Genomic DNA, 16,268 nt, shown 5'->3' with positions numbered 1-16,268 from the left:
GCTGGGTCTGGTGGGCAGCCACACTAGAGAGCACAGCAGTCTTTAGGAACCAGAGAAGAGAGACATTTTTATAAAGAAACTTTATTATCTAATTTCTGTATACAACAAATATCGAAAAAAGGCTTCTTCAATGAAGGTTTCTTGTCACTTTTCAAAAGTTTTAAACTACCAGAAGAAAAGTTATTAAAAAGCTTTCTAGGTCAAGAATCATACACAATCTTCAAAACATGTTACTAATTTTCATCGTTTGTTTTTTTTTTTTCCTTCCGTATCGAAAGCAAGACATTTTAAACAACAGGGAGAGACTTTGTTCCAATTGCTACGTCATTTGCATTAAGATTTCAAATATATAAAAGAAGTGAAAAGTTTAAATACTCAGAAATACGCTCGTTGTTGCTGCTTCCTTCCTATCCGTTCTGGGCACTCTTAGGGACATATTTCCTGCCCACCAGCCCATCTCTGCAGGGCCCAACGATGCAGTCAGAACTGGGGTGCAGACAAGGAAGACCATGCACCTCCCACAGATCCCCTCATCTCCTCAGCTTACTGCGCTCCATATCCTGGGAGGGTAAATCTAGTCCTTGACAGCTGGCATTACTGCTCACTGACATTTAGTTCTTTAACATAAGACAGAAATATACTGAAATTTGATACCACATAAGCCCCAAAAAAAGCAATCTGGAATTAAACTGTGTACACTCATTTTTCTTTCTTTTTCCTTTTTTATTTCACTGGATATATATGTGTAAAGTTGGTGCTGGTAGAAGCTGGCTTTTGTTAAAAAAACAAAACAGTAAAAGTTAAAAAGAAACAAGATTTTCGTTATTGTTATTGTTATGGTGTGTGTGTGTGTGAGTGAACGTGTGTTTAGTGCTATATTATAAAAATGAAGGAAGAATATCAACCTAGACTCTCTGCAGAGGGAGAATCTCCTTATTTATTGTCTTTGTCTACTCCAATCGTCTGGCTTATAGCCAAGGGACCCTGGAAAGGCCACTACACAGATGGGAGTGGGCAGAAGAAAGGGCTGTGTGTATCTCTGAAGGACAGATGTCAAGCTGTGACAATGTCGTGTGAGACCCACATCTGTCCTTAACCCCCCTACATGGGATCCTTTCCGGTGATGCAAAGACTTCACGGCAGTCTGGAAGCCTCTCCCTAAACTCTCCCCGTGTTTCTAGAGGAGAATGAAGCCTTGGTGTGCAGAGTAGTCCTGAGCTTGGGGTAAACCCCTGGGGGTCGGGGAACCCCAATGCTTAGGTGACTTTCCTGTGTGTGCAAAGTTAAAAGCATGGCCGTCTCTAGATTGGGGTGATGCTGAAGACTTGGCAGGATGTCGGGACCTTCAGGAGGTACCTGAGAAGGCCAGAAGGTGCCGGAATATGGCGGCCTCAGCTTGCTCTCCCCAGTTTTTATTGCTTCCTGCTGAGTCTGCATCTGCCACATGTCTGCCTGTTCTCATCATCGTTGCTTACGAGGAGCGATGCCAGTCTTCATCGAAGATTTAGAAACCCAAGTGTCTTTTAAAGCCACATTTCGGGATTAGCGTTCAAAATCACAATGCTTCCTGGTGGGACAGCACCTTTAACTGTCCCTTTGTTCAGCCCTGTGAAAACCTCGAGCCACCACACAGAGCTTCTGCAAGCAAAACCTGCCATATTGCTACAAGATAAAAGTCTGGCTTCTGGCTGACCAGTTCCATACCATCAACAAAGTCCACCTCTGCAAAGTCTTCCCATTGCAAACTTGCCTGCTCTGTGCAATTACATCCGGATCGGTGTGATTTTACAATACTGATCTTATTAATTGTACAGCAATATAGTAATGTAGCCCTGAGAGTGTGGACATATTTTATAAAGATATGAGTCCTATTGTGTACACGAAAATATAGGCACAACGGGGCTTAATGGCTTGTCCTTTGTACACACAGTGAAGTGTGGACCTTGGGCCTGATTATTCTGTCTTAATCCCCAACATCCTTGCACCAACCTCTTGATGCTAGAAGAAAGTCTGGTTTAGGTAGTGACCTGTGAGATCCTGTTAGCCTTTATGCACAGTGTGGGATTATTTAGTGCTCAAGACCTCATACTTGGTCTTCTCAGATCTCTCTCTTTCCTACTGATGAAGTGTGTTGTCCCTAATATTTTATTTTGCGCTGGGGAAATCTTCTAAAATGTTCATGCAGATTGAGGTCAGAATGAGGAGGCATGCAGAGAAAGGCTTACGCAGAGCCTTTTTCTTTGTGAACTTTGGGGCCAAAAACGGGGCCCGGCATCTTCCACTTGTCTTCCATTCTGCTGTTTTCAAAGGAAAATAATATAAAATAAAGACCTGCCCAGCGGGAATGTTTTGCGTCTCTGCAGCAACCTTCGGCCAGCCCTCTCACATCTGGCAACAATGTAACATAAGGAACGACTTCAGACCTTCACACCCTTCTAGTGAGAAAAAACAACCTTAGCTCAGACTTTCCATGCAGCCTAGCAGTCTAAGGCAGCGCTCCCCCTTTATAGTAAAGCCCACATGTCTAGATGCTCTGCCCTTCCCAACTCTTCTCTCTGCCCCTGATCACCAGCTCTCTGATTTCACTAAACGGCCTCCATCTCTTAATCAAGAGGAGGAGAGGTACCCACAAGGACAAGACTTAAAGGAAGGTATGTGTTGGAAGAAAACGATGCTAAGGCTAATTAGAAGCTTACGAAGAAGCTCCTTTTGCAAGACCTACACACAGTTCTGGACCCAGTCAACAGCAAGATACGTGGATGGGCAGAACTGCCGTCTAGATTAAAAAAAGAGAAAACATTTTCAATAGCATAAACTGCCCTTATAGCTTCTGTAAAAATAGCTCTGTTAAGATAAACCCTTTTTTTTTTTTTTTTTTTTGGTTTTTCAATCAGCTGTGCATTAAGAACACTTTGTTTCCACCGCCACTTCGATCCTACAGCTCGGCTCTGTCTGCTGCTCCTGCTGCTGCTGCTGCTGCTGCTGGGCTGCGGCCTCCTTCTGCCACACTGCTGTCCGCAGGAGTGAAGGACAGGGACGCTGAGTTGATGCAGTATCTTTTGCCAGTCGGACGGGGTCCATCGTCAAAAATGTGCCCGAGATGAGCGCCACACTATAAGAGAAAAAGGGTGCTTAAGGCGCGCACGTGCACACAGTGGGCTCTGAGGGGGGATGCACAGGAAGTACTAGGAGTGGGTGACTGGCCTGGGTAGGAATTATGGAGAGCATCCCGGACCATTTCCTATCTGCCTGACAGTAGCTGAAAAGACAGTTCCACACAGACTTTTCGTACCACACACCAAGAATTAAAAAAAAACCCACTGGAATTGTGTGTATCAGAAATCGTTTAGGGGCCACTGTATGTTTTGATCTGTGAACTCCTTCTCAGTCAGCTGGAAATTGACTGCAGTAATTTTATGAATTGAGTTGACCCTTGACCTCCCCCCTTGTAAGAAACAGGGCAGAATGAAATCTCTTCCCGCCCTGGCATGACTTTCTGGCTCTGGATGGGTGGGTTTCAGATATGCAGAAGTCCCACTGTAAAAGATACTCTTTAACTGGCCATGACAGAGGTGATGGTTGTTTTCATGGGCGGTAAAACTTAACATCGGCCCTGGATGCTCTCGGAACCCAGCGAAGCAGCGGCGGGACTCCGGAGATTTATGTCACGGTCACTAAAGCTGCAAATACAGCACATGTGAAGCCTCCAGCCCACACCACGGCTTGTTTTCTAGCTTCCAATAGGTGGGCTGTCACACTGGCTTTTCTTTTTACAAACGAAGTATGGCAGAGGACGAGGAAGCAGTTCACATAAACCGAAGTTCATGACTATTCGGAATACTGAGGCAGGTAGGCCGGTTGACTACGGTCCATCTAATGGAGATGTGATGTGGACACAGCATTTTCACAATGGCCAGCTACTGGATACATGCTTGCAGTAACTGTTTGAAGCTGCGTATAGCTCCAAATGGTGCCACACACCTCCCACTTCTTAGCATCTTAGCGGGGACAAGGTAGGTAGATGGAGACAACTGTGCAACACCCCCAAAAGGCTTTGGAAACGCAGAACTCATTGTGTAGCAGAGAACCCAATGGCTGGACTAAATAAATGATTTTCGCCCATTTCCACCTAACTGACAGTTACCTGTTACATGCCTGGCACAGTCCCCGCCTCTGGGGATTCAGGTACCAATCCCTGGCCTCTGAGTGCTTACCTGTCAGTGGGAGATACTGATAATAAAAAAATCAGTGACTCCTAAGGTGTGGTCAGTAGAAATCAGCCAGGAGAGGGAAAGGGAGAAGACAGGGATGGGGTGGGGGAGGGGAAGTATCAGGTGTAAAGGGGCCTCCGTGGTGGCTTCGGAGACACATGTGAAGGCAGTGGTTGTTGAGTGGCAGAGGAAGGGGTGAGGATTAAGATAAAAGCAGGACAGAAATGGCTTATAGGCGATTTGCTCATTACTCCGATGACAGAGCACGTATAAACTGAGAAGGGACCAAGAAGGGAGTGGGATGAAGAGAGAGAGAAAGGATGTAAGATGCTCCTCAGAGTGGAAACACCAGAGTCTCCGTTTTCCCTCTGCAGGTGCTAAACTCGGTGCTAAAGGCTCTCTGGGTTCTAACAAACAGTACTGGTAGCGGCTTCAGCTCCCCCCACACTTCCGGGTTAAAGGTCCATCCTTGTCTTGCTGCCAACATACCATGTCAGTTTATTAAAGAACTAAAAAATGAACCCAAAGTGGTTTGATCTATTGCCTGGAAAAAATATGAAGCAGGCCTTTAAAAAAAAAAAAAAAAAAAAAGCAACCAAAACTTGCATTATTTTACCACAGTCTGTGCAGGTTTCGGTAATCTCAGATTGCTTTTCCTTTCTATGACCAATAGAGGCCAACAGGTATCTGCAGCTAAGATGTACCGTAAGACTCCATACGCACTCACCCCGTGACACAGGGAAACAGCTATTACTGCTGCCAACGCGTGCATGTAAGGTGCAGGCTGACAGGACCTAGCATTCCGTGACTGGAGCACAGTTACTAATCTCACGTGCAGCTCCGGCACTTTGATCACTCGGCATCCGAGGGACGCTGGCAGAGGAAAGCCCAGGTGGAGCGCGTGAGCATGCACGTCAGTAGTTACTGAGAGAACAGAGCTTTCTGAGCAAAACAAACGAGATTGCTTCCATCCGTTAATTGTCTCTTGAGTGCACGAGCCTCCCTAGTGAAACAGTAGGGTACGGCAGATTTAAGGCTTGCTAGCAGTTAGGTGGTCTTCTTAACTCCCCAACATTTTGCAGTGGCTATGTGAAAGTGATTCAGTCTGGTGGCCTAAGTTGACTTTCAATATGTCCTTTTATTTGCTAATTAGGGACTGGTCCTCTGATTAAACAGGAAGGAACATTTCAGTTCAAAATGTACACGCAACAGGAACGGAGAAAAGAAGACACAGGGGGACAACAAGAGTCACGTGCAAGCCAACATGGGTTAGGATAGTGTTGGCCCAGGAGACGTTCGTGAACCCCAAAAGATGGCCAAGGAGCTGATTCCTAGTCGGTCGATCACATTAGGGTCTCTTTATTCAAGTTCGGGCTTGGGCCAAACCACTGCCTCTGGGGCAGTAGCCCTAAGCTTAGCTTCGGGCAAGCATTTATAGAGATAAGTGTGTGTGTGTGTGTGGGGGGGGGAGAGGCATCTAGCCTGGTACACATCTGATGGGGGAGGGGGGCATTATGGCCTTTAACATATTGGCTGGTGCTAGGAGCCAAACCATAAACTTAACTTCTACATTTTTCCTGATTGGTGGTTGTTAGGAAGTGAAGTGCTCAGGGCAGGTTTGTGACCTGGAGGGGGGGAGGGGCATGTGCAGATTTTTTGGGAAATAATCTGGAAATTTGTGCAAGACGCATGTTTTGTTGGGGGTAACCTGGAAACTGGTGCTAGACCCAGGTCTTGTTGGGGGTGGGGGGGTAGCTTGGAACCTGGTGCTAGGTACCTGCCTGTTAGTTAGCTTGAGTTCAACCTTAAATCAGATTCTTTAAGATAGAGTCTGAACCCAAAAGATCTGACTTCTCAATAGGACACTGCTCTGAAAGCGCTAGAGGTGACCTCAGGGTGCCCATCACAACAGACTTTAAAGGCTCACAGCACACCAGGTCACAGGGTGTTCACTTTTGATGGGCTGTGTGGTGCTGCCGCCACATCCACGTCGGTGCCTGCCACTCACGGGGAAGACTAACCACACAGCACAAGTCAGCTTCCTCTCAGGTATCCTGGTCTGGGCTTGGGGATATACAAATCCAAAGGGAGCGCAGGTGGAACCCATTCTCTCCCGCTTCTGCGGGGCCAGGGGCTCAGATGATGGATGGACGCTGTCAGTGATACATTGTTTCCTTAGCCGCCCGGGCTCTGCCTCCCTGGCCCCAGCCAATTGGCAGTGCGCTGGGATCACTCAGCACACCTGGTAGTAACTGAAACAAACTGGTTGGCTGATGAAGAAATCGCTGAAGCCTGCTGTTAGTGATTTCACCCAGGGATAGACTCTCCCTGTTCCTTCAGGCGCTTAGGCGGTTCTTTATTTTACAGAGAAACACTGCACCTGAGTATTCTAGTTGTCATTCCAAAGGTGTGGGTGAAAACGGTTCACAAGGAAACAGTGATTCTCACTCTACAAGGCTCAGGGAGGGAAGCTGACACAGGCATCCTAGGGAAGGGACCAAGAATCAAATTTAACTCTGATTGCAATTCCCAGCCACGCCCCAGCACAGCACCACTTGGGAAACACGAACGGTGCACTCTCCACAGATGCAAAGCTCTGCACTGAGGTATTTCCCACTGTCCTTCAGGGCTTTCTCATAGGATGCTTGGTCTTTTTTTTTTTTTTTTTTTTTTTTTTTATACTGTCAGCTTCTCTCTTAAGTGTTTGATCTGCAAAATGAAGGCCTTTCAAAGCTGGGCCTTTACACTTGGCCTCGAGAAAGAAAGGGAAAAGAGTTGGCAGAAGAAAAGCGATTTACTTTGCCATTCGTACTGTTTCCTCTCATGCTTCCTGAGGACGCCGGTGGCCTGCTTCGTTGTGCTTGCGATATTAATCTTTTGTCAAGGAAATGGTTGTGAACTCACCAGGTTTGGGTTATGATTTTACAGAAAGACCAAGTGACGTGTGGGCTTCTTCAATTGTCAGCGATTATAGGAGTTGTCATCTACGGAAGATGACTAAAGCCTTAGAGGTTCACAAGAAATTGCTTAGCCTGGGAAGCATTCTTTGTGTTTGTGGATATTCGCCTTTCTGTGAATTTCGTTAATGAGATAAATTAATACTAGTTTAAAACAAATGTAAAGGGTATGGTAATGGCCCTAGCAGTGACAAAGACAGCACAACCTGAGTGAACTTGAATTCGATGGGTACCTTCAAGATTATTAAAGAAAGCTAGGTGATTTCTTAGTCTCTTGGTCACTCTAGATATGCAATTCTGATCTGAAAAAAGAGTCCCCAGCATTTCCAGGAGAGACTGACTTTGCTGGACTACTAAGCACTCTACCCTTTTACCCCTTTGGCTGACTTTTAAGCTCCTGACAGAGTGCTGTTTACTAGCTGGTGGGCTGGGAAGACGGGACAGAGAAGGACTCTGATGCCAGAAGAGAAGTTCAGAAGTTCCCTCAACTGAGAGACAAGCCTGTTGAATGCAGAGTCAGTCTGGTAAGGCCACTGGAGGAGATAGAAACAAAACTTGGGAGAAACATGTCCCTGCCCCTCTTCAGAACAACAGACACAACAAGCCTTCTCCACAGGGCCAAGCACTGGATGCCTTCCGTGAGAATTATTCTGTTTTGGCATAATCTCTTTGATCTCCTCAGGACACCTTTGCAAAAAAATAAATAAATAAATTCCCTGAACTCTTGCTGATGTCATCTCTGCCTGGAGGAGGGTGGGAAGTTTATTCCAACCCTGAGTTACAGGAACTAGACACAAACTGATCAGAAATTGGGAACTCGGGGAAGGCCTCTCCTTTCAGCTTTCCAGTGCCTTTAGAATTTGTTTAGAGAATTTAGGATTAAGGACAGGTTATGTGCAAAAGGAAAATAGGTGCTTAACAGAATTCCCTGGAATTCACACAGTGGAAGGAGAGAAATTACTTCTGCATGTTGTTTTCTGACCTCCACACACAAGTTGTGGTGTGTGTGCATTTGAGAAAGGGGGGACATATGCAGAAGCACATGCGCGCGCGTGCGTGCACACACACACACACAGAGAGAGAGAGAGAGAGAGAGAGAGGAGAGAGAGATTAGCCTTAAGTGAGGCTTACTGGTCACCATGTATCTATACTATAGAACACAGAGTCCCACCCTGCCTATAGTATATCTTCCGTCAAACTTCTTAGATTATTGAGTAGATCATCTCAGTTGATTCTGGGACAGTTATAACATTATCATTCAATTTCATTAAAACTGAATCACATTAAAGCAGAGGCTGGGGGAATCCTGGAGTTTTTAAGCATCTTTTCCAATTCGTCTCTTTATAGTGCCCCTCCCCGCGACACATACCCCTGTCCAAAAGCGAGTTCTGGGATCAGATTACCTAGATGCTAGTCTGAGCTCTGCTGTTGGCATTATACAACTTTACTCAAACTCAACTGCCTTCTCTGGGGCTCAGTTTCCCCATCTGTAAAATGAAAATAAGCTTCTCATGGCCACTAACCAGGAAAGCACCAGAAAATGCTGCTGTACAGATGTTTCCCAGGACAATGAAATTAGTCTCTGGAGATCAAACCCAGTGGTAAGAGTTCCACCATCATGATCAGACTAATTTTTCAGAGGAGAGCCCACTGAAAACATGGTTAAATTAATAAAGAATTATGCTTTTCAAGGGAAAAGGAGGTCTTTGTACAGGGAAGATGCTATGCTTGCTAACCCGATGTTTTAGTTGAGAACAGAAATTCTCAGAGCACATCATCTGCATGTGTGAAACTGTCAAAGAACAAATTTGGTAATGAAAAGAAAACAACACACAAACTCATTGGATGGTCAGGTCAAACAAGCGCCTCTTGTCCATAAAAGCGGCACCATCTTCTCTAAGAGTCTTGGACCTGCTGAAGACTGGACAAACAACAGGACAAAAGGCAGCACCTGAGTCCTGAGGGAAGTCCCCATGGTGGCCACTCTGCTCCTGCAGTGGCCCAACGGTGCCTCCCTTTACTCGATCTGTGCAAAAACATCTTCCAACAACACAGTCTTGGGTACCAGAGTAAATGTCAGTAACACAGAACTCTGAGTCTGTCCTTCACTTGTTTGGGGCAGATAGGAACTTGCGACGGTTTGTATATGGTTTGTATATGCTCGGCCCAGGCAGTGGCACTATTAGAGGGTGTGGCCTTGTTGGGGTGGGTGTGGCCTTGTTGGAGTGGATGTGTCACTGTGGGTGTGGGCTTTAAGACCCTCATCCCAACTGCCTGGAAGCCAGTCTTCCCTAGCAGCCTTCACATGAAGATGTAGAACTCTCAGCTCCTCCTGCACCATGCCTGCCTGGATGCTGCCATGCTCCTGCCTTGATGATAATGGACTGAACCTCTGAACCTATAAACCAGCCCCAATTAAATGCTGTCCTTATAAGACTTGCATTGGTCCTGGTGCCTGTTCACAGCAGTAAAGCCCTAAGAGAGAACTGAACTCTTTGCCGTAGCGTATGCCGTGACTCCTTCTCTGTACAGGAGTTTCAGCTGCGTCTCTTCCTGAGCCAGCAATGAGTTAGAGTCTCGGGACACATTAACTACTCTCAAGTCTCCCCCCAAATACCCTCCCACAAGACTTTCATTCATACAGGCAGCAGCATCAGCTGGGTTACAGAAGAACGGGGCAGGACTACTAGAGCATCCCTGGTTAAATAAGCACAAATATATACCCCAGCAGAAACACAGAACGACCCGCCTTAGCTTGCACTCCTCTTTGACTAGCCTAACTTACACTTCAGACTGCTTCCCTCCAATCTGTACCCAGGGAAAGTCATTTCCAAGATCATCTTCACAGACTGTGTGGGTGGGTTACAGTCATTAAAGACATTACAAATAAGGACTGGATAATAGAACTTTGAGGGAGACATCAGTATATCAGGCTACACAAGGCTATGTAATGAAATCTTCAATCACTGCCCCCCACCCCCAATGCTTCCTTCACCATTATAGTGAGAAGGCAAGACTGATTCCATGACAGAATTCAAATTGGCAGGTAAGGAGACTGAGTCAATTATGAATTTAAAAAAATCCCAGGCTCCAGCCTTCACTCACTGATAATGGTTCTGGATAGAGTACAAGTAAAATAAAGTTAGAGTAAGATAAAGCTCATCTACCCCAGCGTTCCCCTGAGGTGTTTTAAATCAGGCCTTTGAGCTCACTTGGTTGTTTCTCTATCTTGGTATGGGGAGACCCCAGCATGCTGGACTTCTGCAGAATAAAACACTCACTGTGTTTATATACTATTTGAGTCTGTGGTGTTATTCTTTGACCAATCATGGACCTTTATGAGAGTAAATCAAATGAAAAAAATTCTCCCTATCAATGATCCTTTAGTATTGTTGAAGCCAATGACTGATATTGTATTAGTGTTGCTAAAAGTCTGAAGATGAGGGTAGCATTCAGCCATTAAAAAGAACCTGCTGTTCCTGTCTGTTCCTCTTGCGAACAGCCTCCTGGCCTTAGTTACTATGCAGAGAGCGAGCCGGCGGCTGGGGGATACAGGAGTCATCAACTCACCTGAGAACAGCTTGTTTCCACCCTGTGCATCCCGTAGGAGAAATCATCTGTGAACTCGATGGCCTCAGAACTGATCACATCATGGAAGGAAGGCCAGCCTGGGGTGTGACAGGCACAGGGACCAAAAGAGAAGAGACAAAAACTTGTGTTAGGATGCAAATCTCAACAACAGTGCAGCTAATGAAGCAAGGCGTTTCCTGCGACAGTCCTGAGTCATTAGTTTCCGAGAGTGTTGAAGTTTAGAATGCTCTGTGGCCACTTGCTCTTGTCTTCAGAGTCACCAGGCTTGACTTAGAAGCACTACTGACCCTCCGTTGTGGCAGTTTCCGAAATAACCATTCGGTTTGGATGTTAACATTTTAACTATCCCATACTTCTTTAGGAAATCATGTCTTTTAGATTCTAAGTTCCATATGGTTAAAATAAAAGGGGTAGCAAGCCTGCCCACTAACTCTAATTTCTTTCCTAGTCTAAAGTATGTCTGGCACACAGCACGTATGTTATAGGTAAAAGTCTTGCTCACTTCCTGGGAAAATCTCAGCATTATTTCTCAAAGAGCATCTCTCCCTCACATTTTCATGAATTCCAGTCTTTAAAACACACACACACACACACACACACACACACACACATACATTCCCAGAAACTCTGGGTGAGTGGAGCGCACAGTTTGGTTTGTCTATTTTTGTTTTTGTAACATTTCTTCCAAAGATGTGTGGAGGTCCTGAGTTCTGGGCACCCGGACTATGACAGCTAAGAACTGCTGGCCCACTGGTGTAACTACTGTTTTCTCTCTCAGAGGCCATTTGTTCCCACAGAAAGACAGAGATGCTTCGTTGTAACGCACACACTGAAAGAAAAGAGTCTGCAAACGCCAACAGTAACGATTTCCAGTTTCAAACAAACTAGCTTCTGCCAAATTTTTCTAAGAAAGTTGCCCAAACTCTCATGTCCCCGACTCTATATGAGTTAGGGCTTTCCAGTCATTGCTACAGTTAACAGTGTGAGCAGAAAGCACTTCCAGTTCCTCCACGCGGACTCAGGACTGCTACCAACCCCCATGCAACCTCAGAACGTCATCTTCCTTACCACCTCAGAACTTCATTCTTCTGAGACCTGCTGCTCAAAGTCCCCCATTACTCACTGTAATTAAACTCTAAAAGGACTTTGTTGATAGGCTGCGCTGTTTTGGTTTACAGTGACTGCTTCACACATTCGGGTGTTCTCTGTTAAACCACAGAAGTGCCAGTTGCTAGTGAGGCTAAGTTTCAGGGTCAGACTTAAGGACATTGATAAATGTCATTTACCTTGGAAAAGGAAGAAAATGCTGTATATTGTCCTTTTAGCCCATCCGTGGCATAACACATTTGGGAGTAGCTCAAGGCCATCAATGCCAGGGTGGGGTATCTGTGGAATCCTTGGGACTTGACTCAGTAGGACAAAGGTGAAAGATGAGACTCCGCATATTCCTATTTCCAAACTTCACGCTAGGAATGGAGTCATGGCTACTGCCCCCCTCTGCTGTGCTCTCACTACATGGCCTACTGCTCCCCTCTCTGCTGTGCTCTCACTACACGGCCTACTGCTCCCCTCTCTGCTGTGCTCTCACTACACAGCCTACTGCCCCCCTCTGCTGTGCTCTCACTACACGGCCTACTGCCCCCCTCTCTGCTGTGCTCTCACTACACGGCCTACTGCTCCCCTCTCTGCTGTGCTCTCACTACACGGCCTCATCTTCTCTGTCTCTCTGGCTCTGATTCGCTGGCTTCTCTCTGTGCCCTCTCCCGGGTGATAAGTGCCCAAAGGCAGCCTCACAATGGCACTGCTCAGAAAGTATGGCTGCCCACCACCGTAAGCCCCAGGAGGTAGTAAGCAAGGGGGTGAATAATCGAAGCCCAGCACACAGACACACACACAGATACACCCCACATATCACATATGCACACATACACATACCACACACATACATACACATACACAAACACACATACACCATATACACACACCCACACACATTTTATACACACACACATACACACCACACACACATATACATACCACACATATACACCATACACACCACACCACACACACACACACCACACACACACACACCACACACATACACACCATACACACACATACCACACATAACCACATACACACATACCATACACATACCACACACACACACCACACACATACACACCATACACACACATACCACACATAACCACATACACACATACCATACACATTCCACACACCACACACATACACACACACACACATACCACATACACACCTACACACACCACATACATATACATACACACACACACACACTCCTTTCTCACACTAGCTCGTCACCATGAATTAGGCCAAGCCCCCTGCATGGATGGGGTTTCTTTGTTTCCTTATGTACAAGGGGTAGCAGAGACATGCGGAACATTTAGGCCAAGCATTCTGCGGGACTTTTGGGGATCGAGCAGAGGGCAGGGAAGATGTAGGCAGAAGAACCTGATCATCTGCCTCCCTCCAGGAGCCTCCTCACACCCTACCTAAAATGCCTCTCTCAACTGCTGAGGGCTCTTTCTTCTGAGTAGACTACTGGGAAGGAGATTGTGTTTTTACCAAAGTACTTTAATGTCCTATGTGAATGAGCTGACTTTGCCTCTGGAAGCACATTGAATGAAGAATGAATGAATGATAAACACTAGTTGTTTTCTAGTGACCAAACTATTCAAAGGGGAAAAATCCAAAAGTCACAATGAGAGCACATCTCTTTAAGAGACTACATACATTTTTATTCATTTATCTAAAACACCACAAAGACAAAGCAACTCAGTTCATCCTCATGTGATAAAGAAACTCAGTTAAATCTGAGTATCTAACAATCTGGTTGGCCATAAAGATAGGCATTTTCTCAACCTGAACTAAATGTTCAAAGAAATTTCTGGAAGACCGTATTTAAAAACAGAGCATCTGGGGGTGGGGGGGGGCATAGAATGGCGGGGAGGTTCTCAAAGAAACAGTGGCTGACTAGTCTATTTGTAGAAGAAAGGCAGCTGTAAAAATAAATAAATAAGTAACAATCAAATGTTCAGTATGTCATTCAAACCTTAATCAGCGGAGAGTGACAAGAGAAACAATTCCCCGTGACGGGTGGGTGGCATTTGTAAAGAGGACAGTGGCCACCACAGTCATTGGTGACGTTAACAAAGGGGGCTACCGGTTGTGTGTTGTTGATATGTCTCAGGGAAGAGAGTTGTAACGGAAAGTGAATCCACCGGAAAGGTGAGGCCTTCACATCAGGCTAAGAGGGACCGTTGCCCCGGGAATAAATCGTCCTATGACAGGGAGCCCGCAGCGATGACAGCCCTTTGAAAGCGGAATTCCCTCCTCATGTGTAAGTATTTAAAGGAGGAACTCTTCAGTACTGTAAAAATCCTCAAAGGAACCCCAGCCCCCACCGCTAATAACGAGGGAGGGAAGCGGCCGGGCGCTTCAAAGGGCCATAGGGAAGGCTGAAGCAATCTGCGTCTTGTTGAGAAAATTATCTTGAGCTGGGGGGGTGGGGTGGGGAGTGTGTTTATGTCAGTTTTGACATTAAAGAAAGATCATCTATCCTCCTTTCTCTGGGCTTTTCCTTCTGGTCTCCTCATCCAACTAAACATCATTTGTTTGGATGCGTTCCATGCACTTTTTTAAAAGGAAAGTCATGTGAAAACCTGTATAAACAGTGGGCTCCCTCTGCCCCCCCCCCCAGACGCCCTTTTGTTTCTATTTGATGAGGTTGGATCCGGGCCTATTATCATTTCATTTCAAAGAGAGCAAACTGCACACTTTTTTTTCTTTTTTTAGATCTCAGCCTACTCGTATCAAGATTTGTCTTATTTTTAATAAATATAGTCTCCCTTGGAGGAATTCTCATCTACAGAGAGCAAATAAACCCAGCGGACACAAGGAAAACAGACAACTCGGAGGGAGCGCAGTGGTCCTGCCTTGATTCCGTTTGAATGGGGCCAGATTATCTGCAGTTGCATCTTAGCACTTCTTGTACAGCGGGGAACAGGTTCAGGATACGCTCACTGGTATCTCTGGCCCAAAGCAACGATCCAAATTATTACCACTAAGTTGTCCCTTGGTGCTTGCTATATATACACCGCAATAGGCTGTCCTTAAACTACAATAAAACTAATGAGCCCGCCCTTCTGCACAGTGCAGTTGGGTACAGCTCTTCCAAGGTAACTCCACCTTCAGCCAAACAGTGGCCTGCTGCTCCTCAAATAGTGTGGACAAAGTTTAGAATATTCACTTTAGTTTCCTGTGAAAATCCTCTTCAGCTCCCTGGTTCTCTCTCTCTCTCTCTCTCTCTCTCTCTCTCTCTCTCTCTCTCTCTCTCCTTTCAAAAAAATTTTTTTTAAAAAATTAGCAATAGGTTATAAATAAGCCAAAAGCTGAGTGCATCTGTATGGTGTTCACAAAATGTGAGCCTCATTCTCCGTTATCAACAAGGATGATAGTGTCCGCCTCCCTCCCGCCGTTCTTCCCCTACTCCTGAGTCAGAGTTGGAAACCCCTGTAAGGTGGGCTCCGTGATCAGTCAGTAGACAACAGAAACTTAGATCTTTCAATCTTAGAAACTTTCAGTCTACTGGATTGAAAGGTAATTCCAAAAAATCTTAACTGAATGTAGACTTAACTTTAAACATAGATCTGAACACGGCTTTGGATGAAGATCTGTCTGTTTAGGGTACACTAGGTCTCTCAGTTCTCTAACTCCAAATATTTCAAGTTTTGTTAAGTTTGGGGTTTTCTGTAGCCTGAACCCTTTCACCTCCCTGGCCAATGTTTGCCTGCTTCAACCAACCATACCAAGACAAATAACCCTCTCAGGAAGGCCTCCTGCCGACAATTGCTTGAGGCTTAGATCCTTAATCCTTGACATTTCCAGTGTAACTTTTATCTCATTTTTAAAAAAAGGATGACTCTCAACTCTCCTTCAAAGACCCCATTTGGTTACAATCTAGTCTTCCATAAGTTTTAGTAATCAACCAAATAGATCCTTGTAGCAGAAAAAAAATCACACGATGCAGATGGCTTAGTAGGAAAAGTTTCCTTTCAATCCCCTACCTACCTACAAGCAACCATGATTTATAGTTTTCCTGTTTAATTCCTTTTTGAAAGTGTTTATTCCCGTTATCTCCTGATTGTCTCACTTTAAACCTGAGCTGTTCGATACAGTAGTTTGGAACTACTAGTCCTTTGGAGATAGCCACCTGCCGAGTCCTCGACACTCAGACATTAAAGGTGCCTGCTCTTCTGTGAACAGCATAGACATACACAACATCCTCCCACAGTTCCCACAATGCAGAAGACTTTAGCCACTAGAGAAGACAGTTCTATGGACAGCACACACATGGCACATTCTTACCATGATCTCCATGGTACAGAAGGCTCCGACTACTAGACCACGCTATTTTAGAGGTTTTAAATCGATTCCTTTGACCAAAGATGGAGACTCCAGA

At 45.5% G+C, this 16,268-nt stretch overlaps 1 protein-coding gene across 2 annotated transcripts in view; it reads right to left on the bottom strand.

The window, feature by feature from the left end:
* Positions 1–100: 100 nt before the first annotated feature.
* The window catches only part of Msrb3 (methionine sulfoxide reductase B3), a 133,288-nt gene continuing 117,120 nt past the window's right edge, over positions 101–16,268 (bottom strand). For both annotated transcript variants that reach the window (XM_052166046.1, XM_052166045.1), the window contains 2 exons: positions 10,739–10,836; positions 101–3,112 (listed from right to left, as the gene is read on the bottom strand). In XM_052166046.1, the coding sequence (XP_052022006.1) occupies positions 2,936–3,112; positions 10,739–10,836 (275 nt within the window). In that variant the 3' untranslated portion in view covers positions 101–2,935. The remainder of the gene's footprint in view (positions 3,113–10,738; positions 10,837–16,268) is intronic.

This window comes from Apodemus sylvaticus, chromosome 20 (genome assembly GCF_947179515.1).
Source record: "Apodemus sylvaticus chromosome 20, mApoSyl1.1, whole genome shotgun sequence".
Taxonomy (NCBI): domain Eukaryota; kingdom Metazoa; phylum Chordata; class Mammalia; order Rodentia; family Muridae; genus Apodemus; species Apodemus sylvaticus.
Note: the sequence above shows the minus strand (reverse complement) of the source record. Positions and strands in the feature narration are given on the sequence as shown.